The sequence below is a fragment of the Equus asinus genome, chromosome X (genome assembly GCF_041296235.1).
Source record: "Equus asinus isolate D_3611 breed Donkey chromosome X, EquAss-T2T_v2, whole genome shotgun sequence".
NCBI classification, from domain to species: Eukaryota; Metazoa; Chordata; class Mammalia; order Perissodactyla; family Equidae; genus Equus; species Equus asinus.
This window is the reverse complement of record NC_091820.1, coordinates 15293246-15317439: the sequence shown is the minus strand read 5'-3', so window position 1 is coordinate 15317439 and position 24194 is coordinate 15293246. Positions and strand designations below refer to the sequence as shown.

Below are 24194 nucleotides of genomic sequence, written 5' to 3'. Positions count from 1 at the left end.
TGAACATACGTCAAGGCTTTATTCAACTCATTAATGAGGGGATCTGCAAGGTGGCAAGGCTGGCTCAAAGAGGATTGTGAAAGAGCAAAGTATTTATATGACCGAAAGAGAAAATACTTGATTAAGATTGCTAAGTTCAATGTAAAACTATGTAGTGTCCTACAGGGCGATAAAACTGTAACCTTTGAGGTTATTTTGTCTCTGCTGGTCAAAATTTATTTTCATTGCTATCTGATAAGAATCATTTGCGTCACTTTCAGGATTCTAGCAGCTAACATCCGCACTAACAGAGTTGTAAACTAACCTCATAAATAGTTAATATGTCAAACAGATACATGTTCCTAGAGGAGCAGTTAATGGGGTTCCCAGCGTGGCACTGGGAGGACATGCAGTAAGCCTTTTGGCTATTTCCAAGTTTGGGGTACTTTGTATTAATATTCATTCATCATTTTTTATCCCTGGTGCCAAGCGGGAGACATAGAGACATTTGTTGTGAGTTGAATGAGTGAAAAATGAATGGACAACAGAGTAGAACATTTATGCCAATGGTAGGAGGACAAATTTCTTAAGACTGAAACCATGGAAGAAATTCCAGAGGAAAAAACAAACTATTGTGACTAATAAAAAGAGTTAAGATTTTGGTATCATTTGAAGTGAGTTTAGCTAAACAGAGAACAACAAACAGGAAAAAAATTTGCAATAAGTTTTGATGAATAGTTATTATATGTATAACATATGAAAATATATTAGGAAGCTACCATAACAATGATAAATAATAGATAAATCTGTCATAAACACAAATCCCACAAGGGGAAATAAAAATCTTAACCCTGAGAAAATGTTCTGCCCTGCTATTAGTTAAATAAATACAAATTAAGACAATAATGGGTTCCTGCTTTTGAAAATCCTGAGAAAATGTTTAATAGTAGGACTGTTGGCAATGCTCAGAAGAAGTGATGACTTTGTATATCTTTATGATCCTAATATGAAGCCGTTTAGCAAGGTACGTCAAGAGCTATAAAAATCTGAATTAGCACCCTTTGACCCAGTAATCTCATGCCTAGGAATTTATCCACAGAAAATGTTTAAAAAAAAGTGAAATGTGTTAATTGTGGCAGTGCTTGTGATAATGAAAAATAATCAAGAAAAGGAATAGTTATGAGAATTAAGTTATATTATCTGGATAGAAGATTGTGAAGCCATTAAGATGGTAAACACAGAGGCCTTTAAATCTGTATTTGTTACAATGCTGTGCATTGTAATTATCTGTTATATTCTGCTAACCTGAGAGCTTTTCAACAGCAGGGATCTGCTTTTTATCTATCTTTATATTCGTGGTACCTGGAATAGTGCCTGAAACTTAATACATACTTTAGTAAATGCTTGCTGAATAAGTAAATGAATATGGAAGTATGAAAAGATTTTTTTTGCAAAATAAATGAACAGATCAGAACACAAAGTTGCATAGACTAGGATGCAGTCATGTGAAATATGTCTCCGTGTGTGCGATCAAAGACTAGAAGGGAAGAAGAGTTGAAAATGGTTCTGGCATAGAAGAAGATTTTTCCTTTAATGTTGTAATAATGTTTTAAGAAATGCAAATCAAGATAAGGAAAATTATTAATAAATTTCTGGGAAATAGGGCCCACTCTCACCTGGCTGTTGGCTGTAGGGAAAGCGAGCATGGATTGCTGAAGGAGAGGGGTGATTGCAGGGCTGTTACGCTCCTCGCCTAGGTGAGCTGGAACTTCACCACCACCTGCAGCGCCACTCTCCTGTCCGCTCACTGCCGTTTCAGCGCTAGGCTTCATTCTGGGCTTGCTTCAAGTAGGAAAAAGGAAAAATAACTATGTAGCCTATGATATTTATGTAAAAAAAGGATAAAGTTCAGCCTTTTAATCCATATTTTAAAAATTATATCATCAAAAATTCATTTCCCGATTGTTTCAATTTACTTGTAATATTGCAGATATTGGGCCATTGCCACTGTATAATATAAAATCTGCCCCTTTTACTTCTAATGGATGTTGTAATAAATGCCAATGGGTAACTATTCTCTAATTCCACTGAAAACTAAAAACAAAATAAACAAAAGTCCCAAATAAACAAAAACCATTAAATCACAGGGACAGATTGAGGTAAGACCATAGTAATAGCTTTGTAATACTATAGATTCAAACAATTTGTTGGTCATTAAAAATATAACATATTGCGTATGCATATATATATAATATGTTATGTTCTTATTGATTGATTAATAGATTGATTCTACAGTATTGCAAAGCTGTGCACACACACACGAATACACACCTTCCACCCCCCCCCCCCGAAAAAAAACCCCAGACAATTGTTAGGAGAATTTGGAAGCTATGGACTGATTATTTGAAACAGTTGAATCAACTAGAGAATCCTAAAAAATTATATACATGTATCTTATTTGATTTTATCTTAAATATAAAAATGTTTATTCATTTGCCATTTGTCAACACAACCTCACAAGGCCAAGGCATTTTCCCTAAATATGGGTTTGCTGGTTTGGGTTCCATCCTCTCTGCATCCATAATGCATCTTCTATAATCCCATTGGTTTCTTTAAAGAGGATTGATAATTTAACAACGTAAGTGAAGCAATTGGAATACATAATTCTTCTAAAGTTCTATAGTCTGCCACCCCCAATCTCTTTTAGTTGTCTTATCCACACCTAATTAGGCAGCAGTTTGTTTTTTAACCTTCAAATCATTACCATTATCCCTTCTCACCACTAACTCTTTTTCTTTACACATATATTTTTGAGCTCTTTGACCAAACCGTGGGCTAGCAATAAGAGCAATGGGCTTAAGCAGATTTGGGTAGACACAGCCCTGATCCTCATCTGGCAGGAGTCAACATCAGCCTGGAGCAACCTGGATGGGCCTGTGCAGCATGGCTTAGAGAAGGAATGGAGAAGGCGGGGCAGTCCAGGGATGAGTGGAGTTGGCAAAGGGCAGTTGCTCAAGAAAGTGCTTACCATGCTTCTGCCTCTTGGCTGGAGAGCGGTGATTAGACTCACCATTGTGAATGAAAAGGAACTGGGCTGCCAATTCGAAAGGGAAAATAGCAGGCTGAACTCCTGGATAGATATTTTTAAAGAAATCATTGTAGATACATATTTGTGTCATTTTTGTCCAGAGTGGGGAGGATTGATACATGCAGGTGAAGTTCTGATTATAAGAACAGAGTTGGCATATGGACAAGGTTATCAGGAGAAATGGCATTTGAAGGTGTCTGGAGTTTCAAAACTGGCTTGTTGACCTGTTTTTTTGAAAAGTGCGTTGAAGCCTCTTGTTTTTCTATCTGCCTTATCTGGAGCCTGGGAGAGGAGCCACTTTTCCTCTTGTGTTGGATGACCTTGCTCTTAACCATTCTCTCTCAGTGGTGACCCAAGGGATGTTCAGAGATTCTTGCTTTTATTTGTTCTTCATGGTTAGTTTTTGAGGTATTGCTTAGTGGTCCCTTTCAGGCTGGCTGGAGTGCAATGGCTTTAGCTTCAGATTTAAAGCCTAATCTGGCCTTGCAGTTTGTGAAGATGGTAACTTGCACTTCCAAGAAACTTATGCATCTTCCTTCTTGTGCCCATAGCAGGAGATTGGGTTCCCTCAGCTAGAGTTAAATAGGCTGTTGAAATTCTTCAGAACTTTAACTTGGTCAGACAACCTTTGTAAGTGGGGAGAGACAGTTGTGATATTGTGATTTATAATAAGAAATATATATTTGGTCTTTGTCCTGTTTCTGGCACAGGGCTCCTAAAACCCTTGGAATTTCTTAAATGAAGAGGAGGAGTGTCTTTTTTTGTGTTAATGAAGTGATTTTTGGAAAGCACCTAAGGATAGGGGCAGGTTGCCAGTGGAGCCAACCATGTGATTAGAGGGTTAGAACTTTCAGTCCCACTCCAACCCCAGCTCCGGGGAGGGGAGAGGGGCTAGAGATGGAGTTCAGTCGTCAAGGGCCAATGATGTAATCCATCATGCCTATGTAATGAAGTTCCGTAAAAACCCAAAAGGACAGGGTTCGGAGAGCTTCTGGGTTGGTGAGCACATAGAGAGTGGCACACTCAGAGAGCATGGAAGCCCCACACCCTTTTCCACACCTTTCCCTTTGCATCTTTTCCATCTGGCTGTTGCTGAGTTATATCCTTTTATAATAAACTGGTAATCTAGTAAGTAAAATGTGTCTCTGAGTTCTGTGAGCCGCTCTAGCAAATTAATCAGACCCGAGGAGGGGGTTGTGGGAACCTCTGCTTTGTAGCCAGTCAGTCAGAAGCACAGGGGACAACCTAGACTTGCGACTGGCGTCTGAAGCCCAAGGAGGGGATCATGGGAACCTCCAGGCTGGCTGGTCAGTCAGCAGCACAGGTAACAACCTGGACTTGCAACTGGCGTCTGAAGTGGGGCAGTTCTGTGGGACTGAGCCCTTAACCTGTGGGATATGACACTATCTCTGGGTAGGTAGTGTCTGAATTGAGTTAAATTGTAGGACACTCAGCTGGTGTCAGCATTGCTTGTTGGTGTGGGGGAACCTCCTCCCCACACATTGGAATTGGGTCTGGGAACCCAGAATAGCAGTTCATCCTCATTTCATTTTCAGTGTAAGAACTTTGAAGACTTGCGTGTGAATAAAGATGTCTTTTGTTTTATGCTTGCCCATGAGAAGTCAAGTTTGTTAAAAAGCTGATTAATTAATAGATGATCAAAGCATACCTAAATTCTTACCCATTAAGGCACCCCTTGCTTTAGAAGGGTTCGTATCCCTTATCAAAAAAAGATAACATTAGTATAAAAATTTGTTTATTGGAATTTGATGATCCCAAAAGCTCAAGCTGCTCTCCAATTATTTCTCCAAATAGCTTCGGGCTAGTCGTCTCTGATTTCCTAATGCACAGAGATGAGAAGACGTTTATATTAAGGAGAGAGAAGCCCTGTTTAGAAGAAAAGGTCATTAGAATCATCAGCATACAAAACAAGCTACAACTGTATAAAAGTAACATATTTGCAAGTTTAGATATATTTCTAGTAGATTTGCGTAGCTATGAGATTTATCAAATATTTGAGTACTTACTCTGTGAAAGTGTGTTTAGAGAGATTCAAAGATTTATTGAACAGAATCTCCGCCTTGAAACATGGTCGGTATATTCAGGGAGGGTAAGATATACACAGCTAAGAAGGTAACTAATGACCCAACATGTTATTAGGGTAGCAAATGATGGTGTTGACAGATGAGAGAGGAATTTAAAAACAAATGTACTCAGTGAGGGGGAAGAAGATGCTTCCTAGAATAGGTGACATTTCAACGGGGCATGTGGCAGGTGAGAAGTATTTGGATTGATTCAGCAAGCACAGGTTGTACTGTGTAAGGTGCCACGTTGGTCTGGAGGAAGGAGGACAGGATGTTAGTGCAGCCTTGCTCTAAAGTCGAGGATGACCTGTGAGCCTTCGAGGGCAGCTGTGGGGTACAGGAAGCAGGAGCTGGCAGATGCAATCAAACACAGTTGAGATAAAAGTTATAGTGCTGCCTACACTGAACTTTCAAAGGGATACCCTATTTAAAGGTTTCTTACATATGGGTTTTCTAGGATTAACACATCCCTGTAGACGATTTTCTCACCTGGGAATAGTGACAGGACAAAACTTCAGGATCTCGGTTCATCAGAAAGGTTATTTTGCTGGCTTGATTTACTGTTTGCTCCGATTTTCAAGTTGAAATGATAGTAAGGCCTTAGCATAGAGTCATTTGCGAAGCTGTAGACTAGCTTTTAGCTGTATTGAAGGACAGGACTATCTAGCATTGCGGAAGGAGGTCTGCAAAAGCCCAGCCAGAAACCTATCCTACTGTGAGAAAAATCATGGCTGTTGCTCTGTCTCATTGGGCAGAGTTTGCTTACATCTTAAATCGAAATTGCATATATTTTCTTAAATCATTTCCCTTTGAATTACCTTACAGATTTCTCTTTTGAGGGGCTCCTCTTATGTGGAATAGGCAATAGGCTTATTCTCAGAAGAACGAAGAGAGAGAATAAAAATCAACTTCCTGGGTGTATGGAATGTTCTGGCCCTGCCAGAGGTAATCAGACAATGAACTGCACCAGAACTGGGGGAAAATATTGGCCCACGCATTTAGGACCTAGATAACACTTGTTTATGTTTGGCACTACCAGCTTTCCATGTCCCAAAATCAACAGGGATGGTTATTTAAAGCAACTAAAATGGAAAATAATGTAGGTGTTTATACCTTCAGGAAATGGTTCCCTTAAAAATATATATATTTTTTTTTACTAATTTCACTAATAGAAAAGATGTTTTCTAGAAACAATTTGTATTTTTTCAGCAATATTCCAAAGTAAAAGTATGTTTTAGCACATTTACGTGGAGTTCTAGAAAAGGCAAAATCAGTCATAGGTCATAGAAATCAGATTGGTGATTGCTTGGAGGTGGATTGACTGGCAAGGGGCACGATTTTCTGAAGTGATAGAAATGCTTTGTACGTTGATAAAGGTGCAGGTTACAGGGGTGCATGTGTTTGTGAAAACTGATTGACTCATACTGTTAAGGTCTGTGTGTTTATAAGAATTATACCTCAATTAGAAAAAACCTTAAAAAACTGTGTTACATTTGTCTAGTGTTTTAAACATTTTCAAAATACATCCCCTACCCCTCACAGGTAGGAGAAAGGCCAGTATTGAAATTGTCATTTAATTATTTCTGAGTAAATTTTTTATTGAACTATAATTGACGTAACATTGTATTTGTTTTAGGTGTACAACGTAATGATTTGATACGTGTGTGTACGGTCACGTGCCACATAACGACGTTTCAGCCATTGATGGACTACACATACGATGGTAGTCCTATAAGATTAGTACCGTATAGCCTAGGTGTGTAGTAGGCCTCTACCATCTATGTTTGTGTAAGTACACTCTATGATGTTCACACAATGATGAAATAGCCCAATGATGCATTTCTCAGAACTTATCCCCCCCATTAAGCAACGCATGACTGTATTGTGGAATGATTACCACAATTTTAGTTAATATCCATTACTACACACAATAACAAATTTTTTTCCTCGTGATGAGAACTTTTAAGATCTACTCTTTTAGCGACTTTCAAATATGCAATACAGTATTGTTAACTGTAGTCACCGTGCTGTACATTAGATCCCTGGGATTTATTTGTCTTATACCAGAAATTTGTACTTTTTGACCGCCTTCACCTATTTGGCCACCCCACCCCCTACCTCTGGCAACTGCCAATCTGTTCTTTGTATCTGTGAGTTTGGATTTTTTCTTTTAGATTCCACATATAAGTGAGATCATACAGTTTTTGTCTTTGTCTGACATATTTCACCTAGCATAATGCCCCCAAAGAACTAGAAAAAGGAGAACAAACATAGCCCAAAGTTAGTAGAAGGAAGGAAATAACAAAGATCGGAGCAGAAATAAATGAAAAGGTGAATAAAACTAAGAGCTGGTTTTTTTAAAAGACAAACTAAATAGATAAATCTTTGGCTAGACTCGCCAAGAAAAGAGAGAGAGAGGACTCAAATAAAATCAGAAATGAAAAAGGGAAGTTTACAACTGATACCGCAAAAATACAGAGGATCAGAAGAGACTACTATGAACAATTGTACCCCAACAAATTGAACAACCTGGAAGAAATGGATAAATTCCTGGAAACATACAACCTACCAAATGTGAATAAATTTTGAGGAAAATTTTAGTAATGTTAAGGGGTGGACCTTTCCTTAAAGCTTGACTTGTCCATTTTCCTTTCTGGAAAGAATGGTAAAACAGCTCTTGGAACAATGAAGCTGACTTCATTTGCCTGTGTGCCTCTTCCTCCCCTGTTCTTCCCTCACACCCACTCCTCCAGCGTGCTTCTGACTGAGGTTTGGGTGACAAAGGGTTAATTGGATGTAAAAAGCTATAACAACCCTTAAATGGATTTTCTGTCTTGCTGTTTGCACCCCGAGGTAGACTTTAAACCTGGTAAATTTGTTGCTCTCCTTCTCAATACAGTTGGCAGGTAAAACTTAGATGATGATAAGTAGGAAGAATGCTGAATAGCTAGGTACCCCAGACAGTACCATCACAGGCATCCTTTTCAGTGCCTTACAAATGTAGATAATGTTTGTGAGTTGGGCGGAGGTAGAGGTGTTGAAATTCACTCAGTCAGCTGCTTCCCCAGCTGCCAATAGGGCTAAGAGCTAGAAATTGTCTCCTTGGGCCCCGAACCCATTTAGATGCTGATGATTATGAAGACATGGGAAGTGCAGGGCGCACAGACACAGACTGTTTAAGTGGTTTTACTGTGTCTGTCTTTTTCTAACGCTCCCAGGTATAAGCCACCCCGCTCCCAGTTCTGGGTCAAAGGTGGGGTTCTCTCTTGGGATGCAGCCATGGGCTCCAGAGCTGGCTGGGTGGGTCACAGACAGACACAGAGGGGGATTGTTCTCAGCCTGGAGCCAAGGCCTGCAGGAGACTGTTGATGAGTGTGTGTTAGAGGGAGAGAAGGTGGGCCTCTGCTTTACTTTCCTTGGGGCAGAAATCGTAAGCTCTTGGTAACATTCATAATCCCCACTTTGTTGCAAAGGGATGCATTTCTTTCTCTCTTTGAAATACAGAAATGTAAATGTAAGCAAGCTTACTTCGAAACAGGGGTGTACAGGCTCTGTCTGTTCCTCTTTTGTTGCAGAAGCTTCTCAACGACAGGGTCTTTATTTGTTTTGTTCACCAATTAACCTGTCCCAAGGTGCTCAGGCAGTGTAGGATAGGTGCTCATTAAATATTAGTAGAATTGGGAGGATTGGGAGCGGCACACAGACTTCCACATGGTGGGCCCTAATTAAGAACAGTAGCCAATGTGGTCAGTGCCTTTTGGTCCCTTTTGCTCTTCACGGGAAGGAAAAATCTTGTTGTGGGGGAATCAGGCTCCAGAGGTCCCTGTGGAGGATTTCCCCGAATGATTTCCCTGCCATTCATTCATTCAGTGTGTGAGGTACTATGTTTTACTCTTTGAATGAATGAATGAATGTAGTCACTCTGGGCTTCAGTGTCCTCATCTTTGTGCAGGAAGTTGCACTAGAATATCGCTGAAGAAGGATATTGTGGGGCTGAGGATCATTTTTCTCATATCTCCAGCCTGAATCTCACAACCAAAGCAGCAGGCTCTAGGAAGAAATAGTACTGAATAGCTCTCATTGGTACTGGGGCCAGACCCCCACCCCAACCATGGCGCCTGTAATGGGAAGTGTGCCCCCCAGGCGATGAGCAGTGGTTTTATTCACTGCCCCTCCACTCACTGCGTGGCTAATGATAGAGCTCTGCCGTTTCCCTGTTGGCTACTCCTCTCACACTGTGCTGTGACAGTGATACAGGCATCTGGGGGTGTGGCGAGGTGAAGAGACCCCTGTTTTCCCAGCAGGCAGCCCGCTGATCCCACACATCAGGAGCGCTGCCTTCAGGGATCTTGAGCTGGAACTGCTTATTACTGGGAACGGCAACGTTTTAGATACTGTCAAGCTGAATCAAATGGAATTGGCTCAGCTGCCCTTCACTGGCGGGGATTATGCCAGGGACTGCTCATTTGTGGTCTGTGTCCTTGGTTTTTCCCTCCTGCCTTGTGCTTCCCAGGAAAAAGAAGGTCATTTTATGGTTCCTTATTCAGGACAAGCACAAAGGACTCAACACTGCAAATCCTGTGACTATTTATATTCAGGCTCATGGCGAATCTTCCTAACCATCCTAATCCTGTAAGAAGCTCCTTGAAAGAATAATACATATCAGTTGAGTTGGCATAGAAACATGGAATGATTTCCACTGAAATGCTGTTAAACGCCACAGTTTGGTGTTGAGTAGTCATTGGGACAATTGTCTGGATGCTGTTGTCTGGGTTCTTTCCTGAAGATTCTGTGATCATGAGATATAATCGCCACTCTGCAAGTCTGTATCCCATGAGTTCCCTAATAAATGCTCTAAACACCATTCTCATTGTCCACGGGGTCTATCAGCCTCCCCCTTTCCGGAATGTCTCACACACACACACCTTCCTCTACTTACATCTGTCATTTCTACTCTTCAAGGTCAACCTTACTTTTGATTTCTTTTTTCTTGAAGGCTTCCTTTAGCACCCCAGATCTCAGTGAGCTCAACTTTGTGTAACAAGTCTGGTTTGTGCTGAGTCCTGACATTTTCTCATCTGTTTACTGTGCAGTGCTAGTTTTTAGTCACAGCCGCCCTCTCCCCTCTTTAAACCACGCGCCCTTTCTACCTTGGTAAATTGTCAATTTCTTGAGGGGAAAAAAAAAGAACAAGTTCTGTGTCCCTAGCCCCTCGTGTAGAATCATAATACATCTGTCTCTAACACTGATTGAGTGTATTAATTATCCCCATTGTACAGAAAACTGGGGTTTGGTTTGGTAGGAAATTTGAATAAGGTCATACAGCTGATAAGTTTCAGGACAGGATTTAAATTGGGCTTTTGACTCTAATATTCTTTTTCTTTTTTGTTTTAATCATTTTAGCTTTTAAATTGTATTTATTGATTTGAGTAAGTAATACATTCACATGGTAAAAAAGAAATTCCAAAGGTTCTAGGTCTCTTTCATTTATGCCACACCGTACTGGTAACTTAATGCTTGCTGTTCTCGAAATGCCCTGTTATTCTCCTCCAAGAAGCCGGCTTGCTAGTTTGACTTCTGATGTTCTATTACTGGCTCCATCACAAAATTTTGGAATGATCTTTTTTACCCTTCTCTACTCATCCCAGCTTATTGGTCGCTCAAGACCAGCTCATACGTCAAAGGGTCTCAAATCCATACTTGTCCATTCTCACCCATCCCCCGGATCCAGTGGTCACTCCCCCACCCACATGACTGCCTCCCTACCTCCCTTCAACCCATTTCAGTTCATCTCAGGGGAATCTAGAGCCCTTCAGAAACTGCGTGGAGTCCTCCTGCCTTCTTTTTTAAAATTTTAAAACAAACTTTTAATTTTACAAAAATTATTGTGGTCACCTTGGTTTATAACATTATGTGAATTTCAGGTGTACATCATTATATTTCAGCTTCTTTGTAGACTGCATCATGTTCACCACCAGTAGTCTAGTTTCCACGCGTCGCCACACGTGTGCCCCTTTACCCCTTTCGTCCTTCCCCCACCCCTCCCCCCTCTGGTAACCACCAATCTGTTCTCTGTATCTGTGTGTGTGTTTATCTTCCACATCAGAGTGAAATCATACAGTATTTGTCTTTCTCTGTCTGACTTCTACCTTCTGATTGTGTTCTCAGCCCGGGGATTAACTGTCTTTGTTTGGCTGTCTGGTTAGTGTTGGTAGTCTGGAGAAGCCACTCTCAGTTTTTACATAATAGTTTTAAATGTATAAAATAAAACACGTAAGATTACAAAGGGAACCATTTATATTAAAGTAGTTACCAAGCTATTTTAAAAGCAAATTTTGATACAGTAATCTGTGTGTCATTTCTTATTATAAGTAGTAAGTAGCTCCTTATTAATACATTAAATAACAAGGTCTCCCAGCAGGTGTGATAACTACCCCGACTTCAACGTAGCGAAGAGAGCCAACAATATCTTGAGATACCCACAGCATCTATGATGTGGTGTGAACATATCTGTGATCTGTTTGGTGAGGAGTCACAGGTCCTCCTATTACTGTTGTGTGTTACCTACATTCCTAATCAAGGGAAATGCCAAATTTCAGTTTGAGGTTTGTGAAATAAAGTGTTAATTCTTTTCCACTTACATTTGTGGCCCCCAGGTTAAGCCCCTCTTCCTGAGTCTGAATCCCAAGACTCCCTGTCAACTTGTAAGCTTTGGGTCCTTCAGCTCTCCCTGTGTGGACTCTGCACTCTGCACCATACGGATGGGAGAGAAAACTGGGAACCACCGTGTCTAACCTGATCCCTACCTCTCTGTTCTTCTGTTTGCATCTGTGCAGGTAGAAGAAGGATGGTGGGAAGGCGTTCTCAATGGCAAGACTGGGATGTTTCCTTCCAACTTCATCAAGGAGCTGTCGGGGGAGTCGGATGACCTCGGCATTTCCCAGGATGAGCAGCTCTCCAAGTCAAGTAAGGAAGTCCCCCCCACCACAGGAAAGGCAGGAAAGGGATGGGGGCACTGGGAAGCACTGCTCCAGCCTCCACTCTGTTCTGTAGCCTATGCTGAGTGGCTGTGACAGAAGCTCATGTGTGTTTTCTTGGTTATGCTGCCTTAACCCACTGCGGTTTAGTAGGTTTCTCACTGTAAAGGTGTAACCTGCATATCTTTACGTGTGTGCAGATGCACACTCTGTATGTCTCTGGGTAGGTGACCTTCAGCCTTCATGCCATGGTAATATTCCTCCATGGGTGGTCCATGTTGCTGTGCCTCTATATACTTCTGAAGTGTCACTCATTGCAAGTTGATAATTATTTTAAAAATGAACCAAATGAGATTGTTAGTACTTCTCAGTGTCCCTTGAAGAACTTGGAGAAAATGGCACACACACACACACACACACACAAATCATTGGTGATGAGAAGTGCTGTGTTCAGGACAAGTGCATGCCAGTTCCCTTAAAAGTATGACAAGACAGCTGAGAATCCAGCCCCACCTTGGGTGAGCATGCATATCCTTCTGTGATGGTGAGAACGAACTCCAGGTCTTTCTTTCTCCAGGGCCTGAAGCTCTCCTCCCTCCAGCTTCCCTGCTGCCCTTTCCAGCTCACGGAGCAAAAGGTCAGGACCGGGAAGCTTTGTCCTCCCAGTCGCTAACCCAACTTCCTACATGGGTGTCTGTGTATCTTTTGTGCCGTGTTGAGCCAAGGTCATGGGCGTGAATGTCGTAAGAGGCTAGACTGTGTCATAGTGGTGTGGCACTACCTGGGGTTGCAGACTTTCCTTTCTAACAAGAGGAGGTCAGCTCAGTCCTGTCAAAATAATTCTTAAACATCTTTCTTTTCCATTTGGAAAAATCTGACTTGAGTGGTGTTCTCAAATTAGTTGTATCTCTTTTATTTAACCTGTAGCGTGATTGGACAAATTCCCCATTTGGAGGTAAAGCCATTTTTGGAGAAGTGCTCAGGAGACCTCCTTCATTTGGTGTCTGAGCAGCTCTGGCTCATACAGCCGTCATACATAGAAACAGTAGTGCTGGCTGGTTGGTTCAGTGGGCTTCAGCTATACCGTTTCCCTCTACTGCCAAAGCCTGGGACTCCCCAACCCCTGAACTCCATTCCATCCTAGGGTCTATGGTAGGAAGGATGGAAGGTGACTTTGAACCAAACGAAGCATCTTGGCGCTCCTGCTGCCTTCTCTGGCTTGAAGGGGAGGAATTCTCTGCTAACAGTAGGAGTATGAGCTAACGAGTATGGCTGGGAGGGCAGAAAGTGTCCTCGACCCCATGATAGTGGGAGTTGCTCTAGCTCCCAAACTGCACATTAGAATTCTAACTGCCCTGGTGTCTCCTTTTGTACACTGGAATAGTATTGTACCTGGTAATTTGGTCCTATAATAACAATACTATACCTCAGGATTTGTGGATTAAATGGGCTTTCTTGGAGGGAGGACCAAATGGGGTCATTATACCGTTATTTCCATGGGGAAGTGCATTATGAGCTCCAATAGCAATAATGTATACAAACCACCTCACCCATAGAAAGCCCTCCATAAAAGGTCGCTCTCATTGTTAATCATGATAAACTCTTGGGACTTAACTAGTTAGTATGTTGAGGCTGCTTGCACACTGATTGGTACTGTGCTCACTGAAGCATTATCTCTGCATTTGGAAATTACTTTGGGATTTCTTTACAGACGCAGAAAAGGAGATCTGGGGAGGTGTTGGACAACCTCTTTGGGAGAACCTTGACCCCTTGGTATCCTGCCATGTTAGCTATGCTCTTAGAGCTGGAAGGTCAGAGAAGTAATGCCTCTTGTACTTTTGGAACTATTGAAATAAACTGTCTCTTCTAGCTCCAAGTTGATAATATGAACATTCGACCCTGCCTGACCCCCAGCTCAAAGCACATGGTGCTGGAATTCCTGGGGCAGATTAGGAGGCTGAGTGGAATCATGTCTCCAATCATTTTGCCTTCCTTCTTGTGCTTGGAAGGGGCTGTTTCTCTTGTAGAGACTGCCTTCCCCAACATTCATTCAATTAAAAGCTTTCCATTTCAGGACTAGGAGAGCCCAATAGTTTCAGCAGCCGTGTTTAGTTACGACAGAATCTTGTCCCTTGTTGAGAGATTTTTGAGGTCCCTGGAAAGGTATGGTTTCCTAACAAGGATGGATGCTTCTGAAAGAGCTACATGGTTTTTGTAATCTTCCTGTATGTGTTCCTTAAGGAGAAGAGGGCCCATCTCTCCATCTCTCCATCTGTCTATCCATATCCATCTATCCATCCATCCTTCCTTTTCTTCTATTCTACATTCTTTCAACCTTTGTTGACTTCGTAACAACCTTTGTTGTTACGAAGACGCTGTACAAGGCACTGAAGATATATGGACACAAATCAGATAGGATCCCTCCCTTCATCGGCTCACGTTTGCAGACAGCGGGTGCACAAATCTGCAGAAGTTTCGGAAAGTGCCCCCAGTGCTCTGTTAGCTGAGTGTCTGAGGAACAGTGGGGTACAAAGGCAGAGAGACCAGTCCCATGGGGATGTGAGACAATGGTGGTCACAAAGAGCTTCTAAAGGGTAGTAAAGCAGATGTGATAATAATGTCCCTGTGGCTTGCCAAATTAAAATAATCCCCTGCAAGAAAGAGAAATAGCATCTCTCAGTGTTCTGATAGGCTTTTCAGTAGCCGTTTACACTTTGGTGGCAAAATGTATATAGTTAGATCACATCACATGCAGAAATTATGTAGGCTGGTAGGATTTGTCTAAGTGGAACCTTTGGTTTTAGAATGACTCTGCTTATCCCCTGCCCCCAGAGAATGGTGTTAGTAGTTTCGATGTGCTAAAAAATTTTTTTAAAATTTAAAAAAATTTTGAAGTAACTATAAATTCACAAGAAGTTGCAAAAAAACCAAAAGAAAAACTCTACAGGGAGGTCCCATGTACCCTTCACCCAGTTTCCTCCAGGGACAGCATCTTGTATAACCATAGGAAATGCATATTTACTTTTACATAAAACTGAGATAGACAAATGCAGTTAATGCACAAAAGACATCTAGCTTTTTACTCTGCCGTGAGCTGAACTGTACTTAATCAAGGTCTTTGTTAGACCAGCCCACTTAATACTCGTCATAAATTACAGTTACTTTTTACAGAGATTGTTTAATTAATACATGGCTCTGGCAGTAAGTTAAAACTCCTAATGTTTGTGCCATTGTGGTAATTTTTAGAGATCCTAGTGACATCATATAAAAACTGTCTTAATTTAAATGCTACCAGACCTTAGGGTGAGGTTTTTAAAGACAGATAAATCTGTATCCTGGTACATATAAAGAAAACTTTGTGTACAATGTATCCTTGTATATCTCTATGCTATACAAACATACACACACCTATATGTGCACATACTTATTTGGTATTAGTCCTCTTCACAATTCTACTTCCGAAAAGTATTTGAGGATAGTTATTCAGTTGAATTTTGTCTACCAGTAGATGAATGCAATAGAAGAAACGTTGCATTATGTTTATGAGGAAGTGTGCCTAGACAGCTTAACACATAGTAGATGTTCAATAAATGCTTGCTGAGTCCTTTCTTACTCTGAGGAGGCATTTTATCCTTGAATGGCAGGTGCAAATTACTTGAACTTACTTTTCTTTTACCCTGATGTGTTTTTATATATGGTGGTTGGTTGTGAAAATCTCTAAACTTGAGATCTTGATTCAGGGTAATCTAATCCATAAGGAAAGAGCTACAGCAATTGTATTGGTTAATATGTTGATTTAAACATTTTATCTCAGATAAGAACATTTATTGTTATGTAGTAACAGAGACTTTTTGCTGCATATTTAAATTTGAAAACATCTTTACCTGTCATTGACCTTATGAAACCTTAAAGGTGCTTTTTCAAAAAGATTTTTGTAAACTATTTATTATAGAAAATTTCTAACATATGCACAAGTTGAGAGAATAGTATAATGAACCCCTGCATACCTATCACCCAGCTTCGGCAATTACCAACCTACAACCAACTCATTGTAATTACACCACTACACAACCCTCCCCCATATTATTTTGAAGCAAACCCCAGATATCACATAATTTCATCCATTAATATTTCCATATGTACCAATAAAAGGGTATTTTAAAATACTGTTATCACACCGAAAAAAAGCAATGGCAACTTCTCAGTGTAATTAAACATATAGTCAATGTTCACTTTCCCCTAACAGTCTGTTTTTAATACAATTTGTTAGTTTGAATCTGCATCTAAAGAAGGTATATACATTGTGATTTGTTATGTTTCAATTCTCTTTGAATCTATAGATTCCTCCTCCATGTCTCCTTTTTTCCTTGCAATTCTTGCTGAAGAAACTGAGGTCCTTTGTCCGTTAGCGTCCCACCGCCTGCTTTTGCTGGTTTCATCTCTGCTATGTCATTTACTCTGTATTCCTTTAAATTGATAATTAGATCTAGGTGCTTAGTGATTAAATTCAGGTTTACTATATATATAATTTTTTTGCAAAATTGCTTCATAGGTGGTGATGTATGGACTACCCAGAGCCTCATAATGTCTGGCTGTCTTTGTTTTTGAATGTTAGTAGCCACTGATGATTATCACCCAGATCTGTTCACTCCTTATGGCTTACAAAATAGTGCCAACAAGGAATTTGTTTAAAGGAATGAAATGTCCCATGTAACAGATCCATAGTGAAAAAAATATTGAGTAAATTAGGTTTTTAAAAAACAGAACATCCAAGTGGTTGCAATAATAGTGCAGGCAGAAGAATCTTATGTTAGGACTGGAAAGGAGTTTAGAGATCATCTAGGCTGATGTCAGATGAGAACACTAAAGCTCAAGGAAATTAAGTCCTGGGCGTGGCCTGGCTTATGAGTGACAAGGCAACGATTACACGCAGGCGTTCCCCATGCGCTTTGGTACTGCCGCCATTATGGCCTGTGGTTCACCCTTTCCCAGAGCATCTGACAAATTTCAAGTCTGAGTACGGTTTAGCTTATTTCTTCTCATTATCACAGATCATAGTTAATTAATTACCTTTTCAGTTACAATTTTGCACATGCCAGTATTGACTAAGTAATATGAAATAAAACTAATTCAAATTATATTGATATGATATTATTGTTTCAAATTATAATCAGAGAATATCCTGAATCTGTAAGATTTATTTGGACTTAGAGGCAAAGAAATCTAGATATGACTATTGTCCAATTTTGATTTCATACATATTTTGCTTCACATTTGAGATATAAATGTGTCTTTTCTGTTTCTAACATCTTTTCAATATTAATTTCTTACATTCTAAAATAATTGTAAAACTAAGAGGTATTGCTGTCAGTTTTTTTCTTTTAAAATGTCATTTAGCTACAGAAACATTTTCAGTTATTTCCCATAATTTTCAGAAGGAGTAAGTTTGCATTTTCTTTTTATAACCATTAATAACCGTGAGATTTCAGTTTGAACTGACTTTCTTACTTTCCTAATTCTTTATTTTTGAATTTTAGGTTCTGATGCTTTAGTGACCTGTCAAGCTAAGACAAAGATAGAGATGGCCTTTTAAAACTTAGGGCAAACCACTCCCGTGAAATAGAAATAGTGCATTTCAGTAGCTATAAGAATATGGATTGCTCAGTGCCCCTCACCTGTAGAAACTAAAGCCAGGCTGACAATCTCCCACTCTGTGGCGTCACTATTTTTTTCTTTTTGATATTAGATGATGCTTGTTTTGTGTATGGTGTTCTGTTAGCAGTGAAGAGCAATTAGCAAATTGATGAAACAGTTTCAGGCAAAATTCGGTGCTAGCATAAGCATCTGATTTTGAATTGAAATTTTAAAATTCTTCCCTTTTACAGTGTTTGCTGCCTTCAAGTACTAATATTTAACAGTGACAGTGGAGTATTTCCCCCAGTAAAATAAGCAGTACTCAGATTTGTGAACTTGCCAATTGCCCGTCTCTTTTGCTCTTTAGATAGAATGTGTGTGTCCTCACTCACCCCCTGCCCAGGCTCCACCTCCAACTGCCTTGCTGCCAATGCACAGGGGACCTTCCAGAAATGCTTGGCCATTCAGAGACATCAGGGCCATGGTCTACCTCAGCAATTCTGACTTGGTCCTGGGGAAGAACACGGGAAGGTTCTGTTGTACTTGGAGGAACTTTATTGAAATGTGGATTTCTTTTCCTTACACTTGCTTTTTCTAACACTGAAAGGACCGCTGCTGTTCGGTTTTGGAGGGCTCAGCTCACAAAACAGCTGTGTTCCTTAGGAGTAATGTTGCCTTAATGACTGAAGTTAAGCAGAATAAAAATTTGCCCAAATGAAAACTAGCCACTGTTACTTTGCTTTTGTCATCAAAGTCCTCAAGAGCTGCAAGTCTAACAAGAACATTTGAAACACTTTATTGTTTCTTTGGGCTATTCTTATATAGCCAGTGATTTGAATGTCTAAATTTTTACTTAAATTGGATGGAGCACATCTGTCAAAAAGGGCAGATTTCAAAACAAGGATGTACCACCATGCTTGTAGGACATGGAAGTTGGAAATACCTGATTCCATTTAAGTTGCTGGTCTGATCATTCACAGTCCCTTCATGTATTAGGAGTGACATGACCCAAAAGCTGACACTATGGTTCCTATTGGGGTTTCCCATTTTCCTATGGAATGTTTCTAAGAAGTGAGAGGAGTTGTTCTCTCCTCTCTGACTTTCACTCTCTGTAAATGTAGACTGCCTTTTCATCCCTCAGACTTATAAAACTATATGACTGGCTTCCAGTTTGATATTTAGCTCATGAGCCATAATAGAACTTATTTCTTGAGTCATTTAGAATAATGCATGTATTAATTGAGTTTGCCTTTAGCAAACCATTTTACCTGTTGGTTGTACTCTCTGTCTGTAGGGCATGCATGTGTGTGTCTGTCTGTCTGTGTGTGTGTGTACACTCAAACCAGGGCAGTATGTGTGTATTCTATGTACTTATTCATGGTTCCAGAGAGATTTGGGCTTTAGCCATGTGGCCAGTCTTATGCTATTGATAACCTCTATTTGTAACAACAAAAAAAGAGAGAATTTGACATTTGACACTGGGTGAGTCCTATGTCCTCATGCTTAAGTACAATCTCACGACTGATATGGCAAAACCTCAATTAAGATGTTTCAAGAAATAATAGGGCTTTCTGGTGTCCTCAGTGCTCAGCAGAAAACCCCTTACATTGACTTGGATGCTACTATTGGTTTTAAACCTCATTGGTGAAAACCCACCTCTAGTATATTAATACATTTTCTTACGTAAAGGTACTGAGGATGATAAAATCTTTTAAAGAGAATTCTGTGCCTTCTTTAGAATCTTGGGGTCATAGATATTAGTTTGTATCATACGGGGCTCTAGGGGTAGAAGATAAGGGATGATGGGCCTAAGTCTATATTATACTTGAGTCATATTCTCCAAAGAGAAGATTGTGCTGTACCATTGAGTTAATTAAGGAATCTGAATAATTTGATTCCTTCTGGTTGAGGTTTTCCAATTCTTGAGTTTTAATGTTGAAATGGCTTCTAGGTTTAAATTGGGTGTAATCTACACGCCAGCCATGTACAGAGGCAAGCCCTGATTCTGGGTGCTCATTGCCGTCTTGGTTGCATGGGGACTTTGGGCTCATTCTGTAACATTCTTAAATTCTGCCTAACGGTCTCTAATTAATTTTGCGGATGAAGCTCTTGCAGTGGATTCATTGAAGGCAAGTTCAGTTAAAGACTCTTCCTCTTCCTTCTTTTGCCATCATTTGCTCCCCTTTCCCCTTCTCTTGTTTTTCTCTCCCCTTCTCTTCTCTCATTCACTGTCAGGAAAGACTACCTTTGAAGGGACAATTCTGTACCGAGCTGCACCAGGAAAGACGGAGGGCCACAGACGCTATTACAGTGAGTGACCTTAACAGCAGGAGGCGATTGTAAAGATAAGCGCTGGGTCTTGTGTTTTTTGATGCAGCTGCACTTTCCTGAGCTGCTCATGCTTCTGCCAAGTGTCTGTGTGAATTTCTGATCCAAGGACATGGACTTATTTGCCTAAGATAAGTGCCGTCTCCTTGGTGTGTGCTACAGGAGCATCCTCATCACCAGCCCCTGGCGCTTTCTTGTTTGCTTTGTGCCTCTCTCATGTGTGTGACATGCGTGCATGAACCATGCGTGCAGAGAAGGGATTAGGAGCATTTGTCATGGCATATGTATTTGTACCAGTATCTCTGGGCCTCTGGGGCGGTGTAAGATGGTTTCCCATGGAGATGTCAACCTCTCGTGGTTATTGCTTTTTCTGAGTGGGGCATTGGAAACCAATAAACCATTTCTTCATTGCACAGTTCAAAGAAATAAGAATTTGGCATGAAAGTCCATGCCAGAAGTGGTGTTTTGCTTTGCTCATTCAGCCAATCACCACACGGCAGACTTCTTTTGGCAGGATCAATGTGTAGCCTTTTGTGTTTTAAAATAAAGCTGCCAAAAGTTGAGGGGAAGGAAATGAATGAGATTAATGAATGAATCTTGTGAAGCCCTTAGAACAGTTCCTGCCACACAGTAAGCACTATACACGTGAGTGTTAATTAAAACTAAATACCAATGGCCCACGGATCTGAATTGATCAGTGCTGGAATATTAAGGTACATTACACATAAGTGGACAGTTACCTTACTGGCCAAAGCAAATTTGAGGAGGCTTTGTTCTTTTTTCACCTTGAAGGAAAAACATCCACCTTACTGTGCATGTCCACACGTGCATACATAGATATGTATACAGACGGGATGAAAGAGAAGGCTCAGATGTGAGCACCAGAACCGTGCTTCTCAACTATCTGTGGTGAAGTTTATTTTTATTTCCATTCCTCCGTGGGCAGATACCTGATCCTGCTGTGCATGACTTTACTCTGCATGCAGTGCGCCACCTGTGCCTCACCATGGGCGTTTCCAGACCGAGATTGCTCTATACCCTGTTCACCAAGATGAGTCCACAGGCTACACATCTGAAAGTTGCACCAGTGCACACTGCTATAAGCATTTTCAAATGCACTTTCTGCACTTGTCTCTGTGTACCTTCATGATCTGCGGATCACACTCTGGGTTGCACTACCTTCAAGTGTCACCTGGCATCCTGAACATGACCTGGGACATTTTATAGTATAGTGTGTGTGATGGGTACCAGTAGCTAAAAAGATGCAGCATCAAACACACATGAACATGAAAAGTCACCTTTCTTTCCCTCCAAAGGGAAGGAACTAGATTTGGAGTTTATTTCACCAACCCAGATATTCAGATATTTAATTTACATACTTAAAAGTGATGGAAGCAGGCTGCCAGAATTTCTGGAAGAAAAATCTGCCGTGTGTTTCCTTCCCAGCCCATGCTTGTGTGATGAATGACTGTGCAACCTCTCTCTGTGTAACGTACAGTGATTAATATAAAGTTGTTAAGATGAGCCTGAAGGCAGCAAATCCCTGAACCCAGAAGCTCAGTGAAATGAGGATTCCAGTGTTTGAAAGTATTATGGTTCTAGCTAATGAGGAATTATAAAAGAATCCTTCAAATTTCTCTCTTTGAAGAACTGGAACAGACTTGCCCCAACCCATTCGCCCTGCTGCCTTCTGCTGGTGGTGGTGGTGGCGGTGGTGGTGGTATGGAGGAGGGAAGTGATGGTTTCTTTCCACTAACCATTTCTTTATTCCACCCTCAAATGGTTTTTTCCAAGCCAGAAATGAATGTACAAGCCATTTATCACATAGAAAGAATACATACGGCAAAATGAGAACATGTTAAAGGGGAAATGACACAATATTTAGACTCCAAAATTGTATCTCCAGCAGGGATATTTCCAGAAACAATGAACAAATAAATACATGAATGGATAGCTAATCTCCGGGGGTTCGCCATGTTTGCGCGCTCAAATCCAGTCCTGTAAACTGCAGCCAAGCCCCTTGCTGTGGGCTGCTTCTCATTGTTCTGCCCTCTGTTCTTGCTCACAAATACTGTTCTTTAGTTAATTAAAATGTACACCAGGGATCTTCCTCCCTCCCTCCCTCCCGCTCCTTTTTGGCTTATAAATACCATTTTATTGAAAACAGCAGCAACAACAAACACAGCCATTGTTTTAAGGATTTGATTTTGATACTTGTTAGCAATTTATAATGACCTTTCTATATTTTGTCTGTTTTCAGTTAACAGTTTCTTCCTGCACTGAAACGTCTTTATTTGAATGACTTCGACATTTTATGACACTTTATGTGAGCAATTATTTGGTGTATCATTCTTATATACCAGGAGGCCACCTTACCTATAGGAAGATAACGCACAATTGGCAAATAGAGAACCAAATCTGATGGCGTACTTTCATCCCAAGGTCATTGTAGTCATCAGGAAATATATAGTAAATGTTCCAGAGCTACCTAACACGTCTACAGGCTTTTAGAGACAGGTTTAATGGCAGGCTTAAGTAGTCCATAGGATATCCTTTGAATCCTGCCTTTTGATGGCGTAACTGATGTACTGACTGTCAAAGGAAGAATGTACACCCAGAAATTAACTAGAAACAAATAGGCTCTTCCTTTTAGGAACATGATTGTGGGCAGAGCCTGGGGAAAAAAGAATCTGGGGAGGTAAGTGTTCATGTTGTCTTGCTGGTAACTATTTTGTGACTTCCAACACAGCCACAATAGGTCAAAGGAAGGGTGTCGTGTCCTCAAGGTTCTTCTTTGGAAAGGAATTTAGCTCTGGGAAAAGAACGGTGTTGATGGAGGGAAGAAGAACCACAGACTTGGGGGACTCTAGCTTCTGGAAGGGCAGCTTCCTTTCTCTCTTTAACAAACACCGTCATCTTGCCAGTGAAAGTGTCTCAATGTCAAGTTTGGTTTAATGCTTTCCTAGAGAAACACGTCTGTGTGCATTTATTCCTTGTAAAGCCATCCAAAGAGATTTAATTCTTTGGCAGTCATAATTTTGTGTGGTTTCTTTAATTGCTAATTTGTTTAAATGGCTTTTAGCTTTACAGTTTCCCTTTAGGAAATGTTACTTTCGTTGCTAATTGCTAATTGACATGAGTCATAGAGATTGGAGGTACAGTATGTGGTACTGACTGGGCGGGGAGGCGAGGAGGGGGTGGCGAGGGTTGTTATTGCACAACCTGCCAGCAAAACAAATTTGGATCAGAACCAGAGTCCAGCTGAAGAGAGGTGAAATGTCACATTTACAAAGAGGTCTGCCTTGAAATTAGATTTTCTGAAAAGTTTTGATTCACTTCTTAAAGGCTGGGGGTGGGGAGATCAAACAAAACTCAGCGCCACCCAAACACAACATATTCAACACACTAAATGCAAAACCCCAGTGCAAGTTACCCTGTACTCAGTGACACTTTTAGGGGTGGTTCCCGGCTGGTTGTGAGGTGTTTCACCACTATGGCTGATTTCTGAGCTCTTTCTCTCCCCGTCCCCCCTCCTGGCAGGTTTAAGGGAAACCACAGGCTCCGAGAGTGATGGGGGTGACTCGAGCAGTACCAAATCCGAAGGTACCAACGGGACAGTGGCAACTGCAGCAATCCAGCCGAAGAAAGTTAAGGGAGTGGGCTTTGGAGATATTTTCAAAGACAAGCCTATAAAACTAAGACCAAGGTCAATTGAAGTTGAAAATGACTTTCTACCAGTGGAAAAGGTATGTCGGACAGTTTCTCTTTTATTTCAACATAATGTGGAGTATCCAAAAGGACAATGCAGGGTTTGGTGTCGGAGGCTGCCTATGCCTCTTTCAGGGTTTCGGTGTCCTCACGTGCCGGCTCTTTGCCTCTCACATTTGCAGCTCGCCCTCTGTGTGGAAACATCTTTCCTCGAAAGGCTCATGTTCTAGTTTGCTGCTGCTTTTCTTACTGATCTCTTCTCTGTGGAATGCTTCTCAGGATGATTTTTCAAATAGACTGGCACTTCTCCATTTTCTCCCCCAGAAAAGCCCCTCATGTCTGGACCCAGCTAAACATTTGACCTTGACACTTTTCAAGCACCCACCAATCTCTCTC

General features: G+C 40.8%; 1 protein-coding gene across 6 annotated transcripts in view; it reads left to right on the top strand.

The window, feature by feature from the left end:
- SH3KBP1 (SH3 domain containing kinase binding protein 1) overlaps positions 1-24194 on the top strand; it is a 314407-nt gene that overhangs the window by 160215 nt on the left and 129998 nt on the right. For 3 of the 6 annotated variants that reach the window (XM_070502186.1, XM_070502188.1, XM_070502187.1), the window contains 4 exons: positions 11988-12117; positions 12706-12765; positions 19998-20072; positions 23631-23836. In XM_070502186.1, the coding sequence (XP_070358287.1) occupies positions 11988-12117; positions 12706-12765; positions 19998-20072; positions 23631-23836 (471 nt within the window). The remainder of the gene's footprint in view (positions 1-11987; positions 12118-12705; positions 12766-19997; positions 20073-23630; positions 23837-24194) is intronic. The other 3 variants (XM_070502189.1, XM_070502192.1, XM_070502191.1) reach the window with 1 other exon arrangement.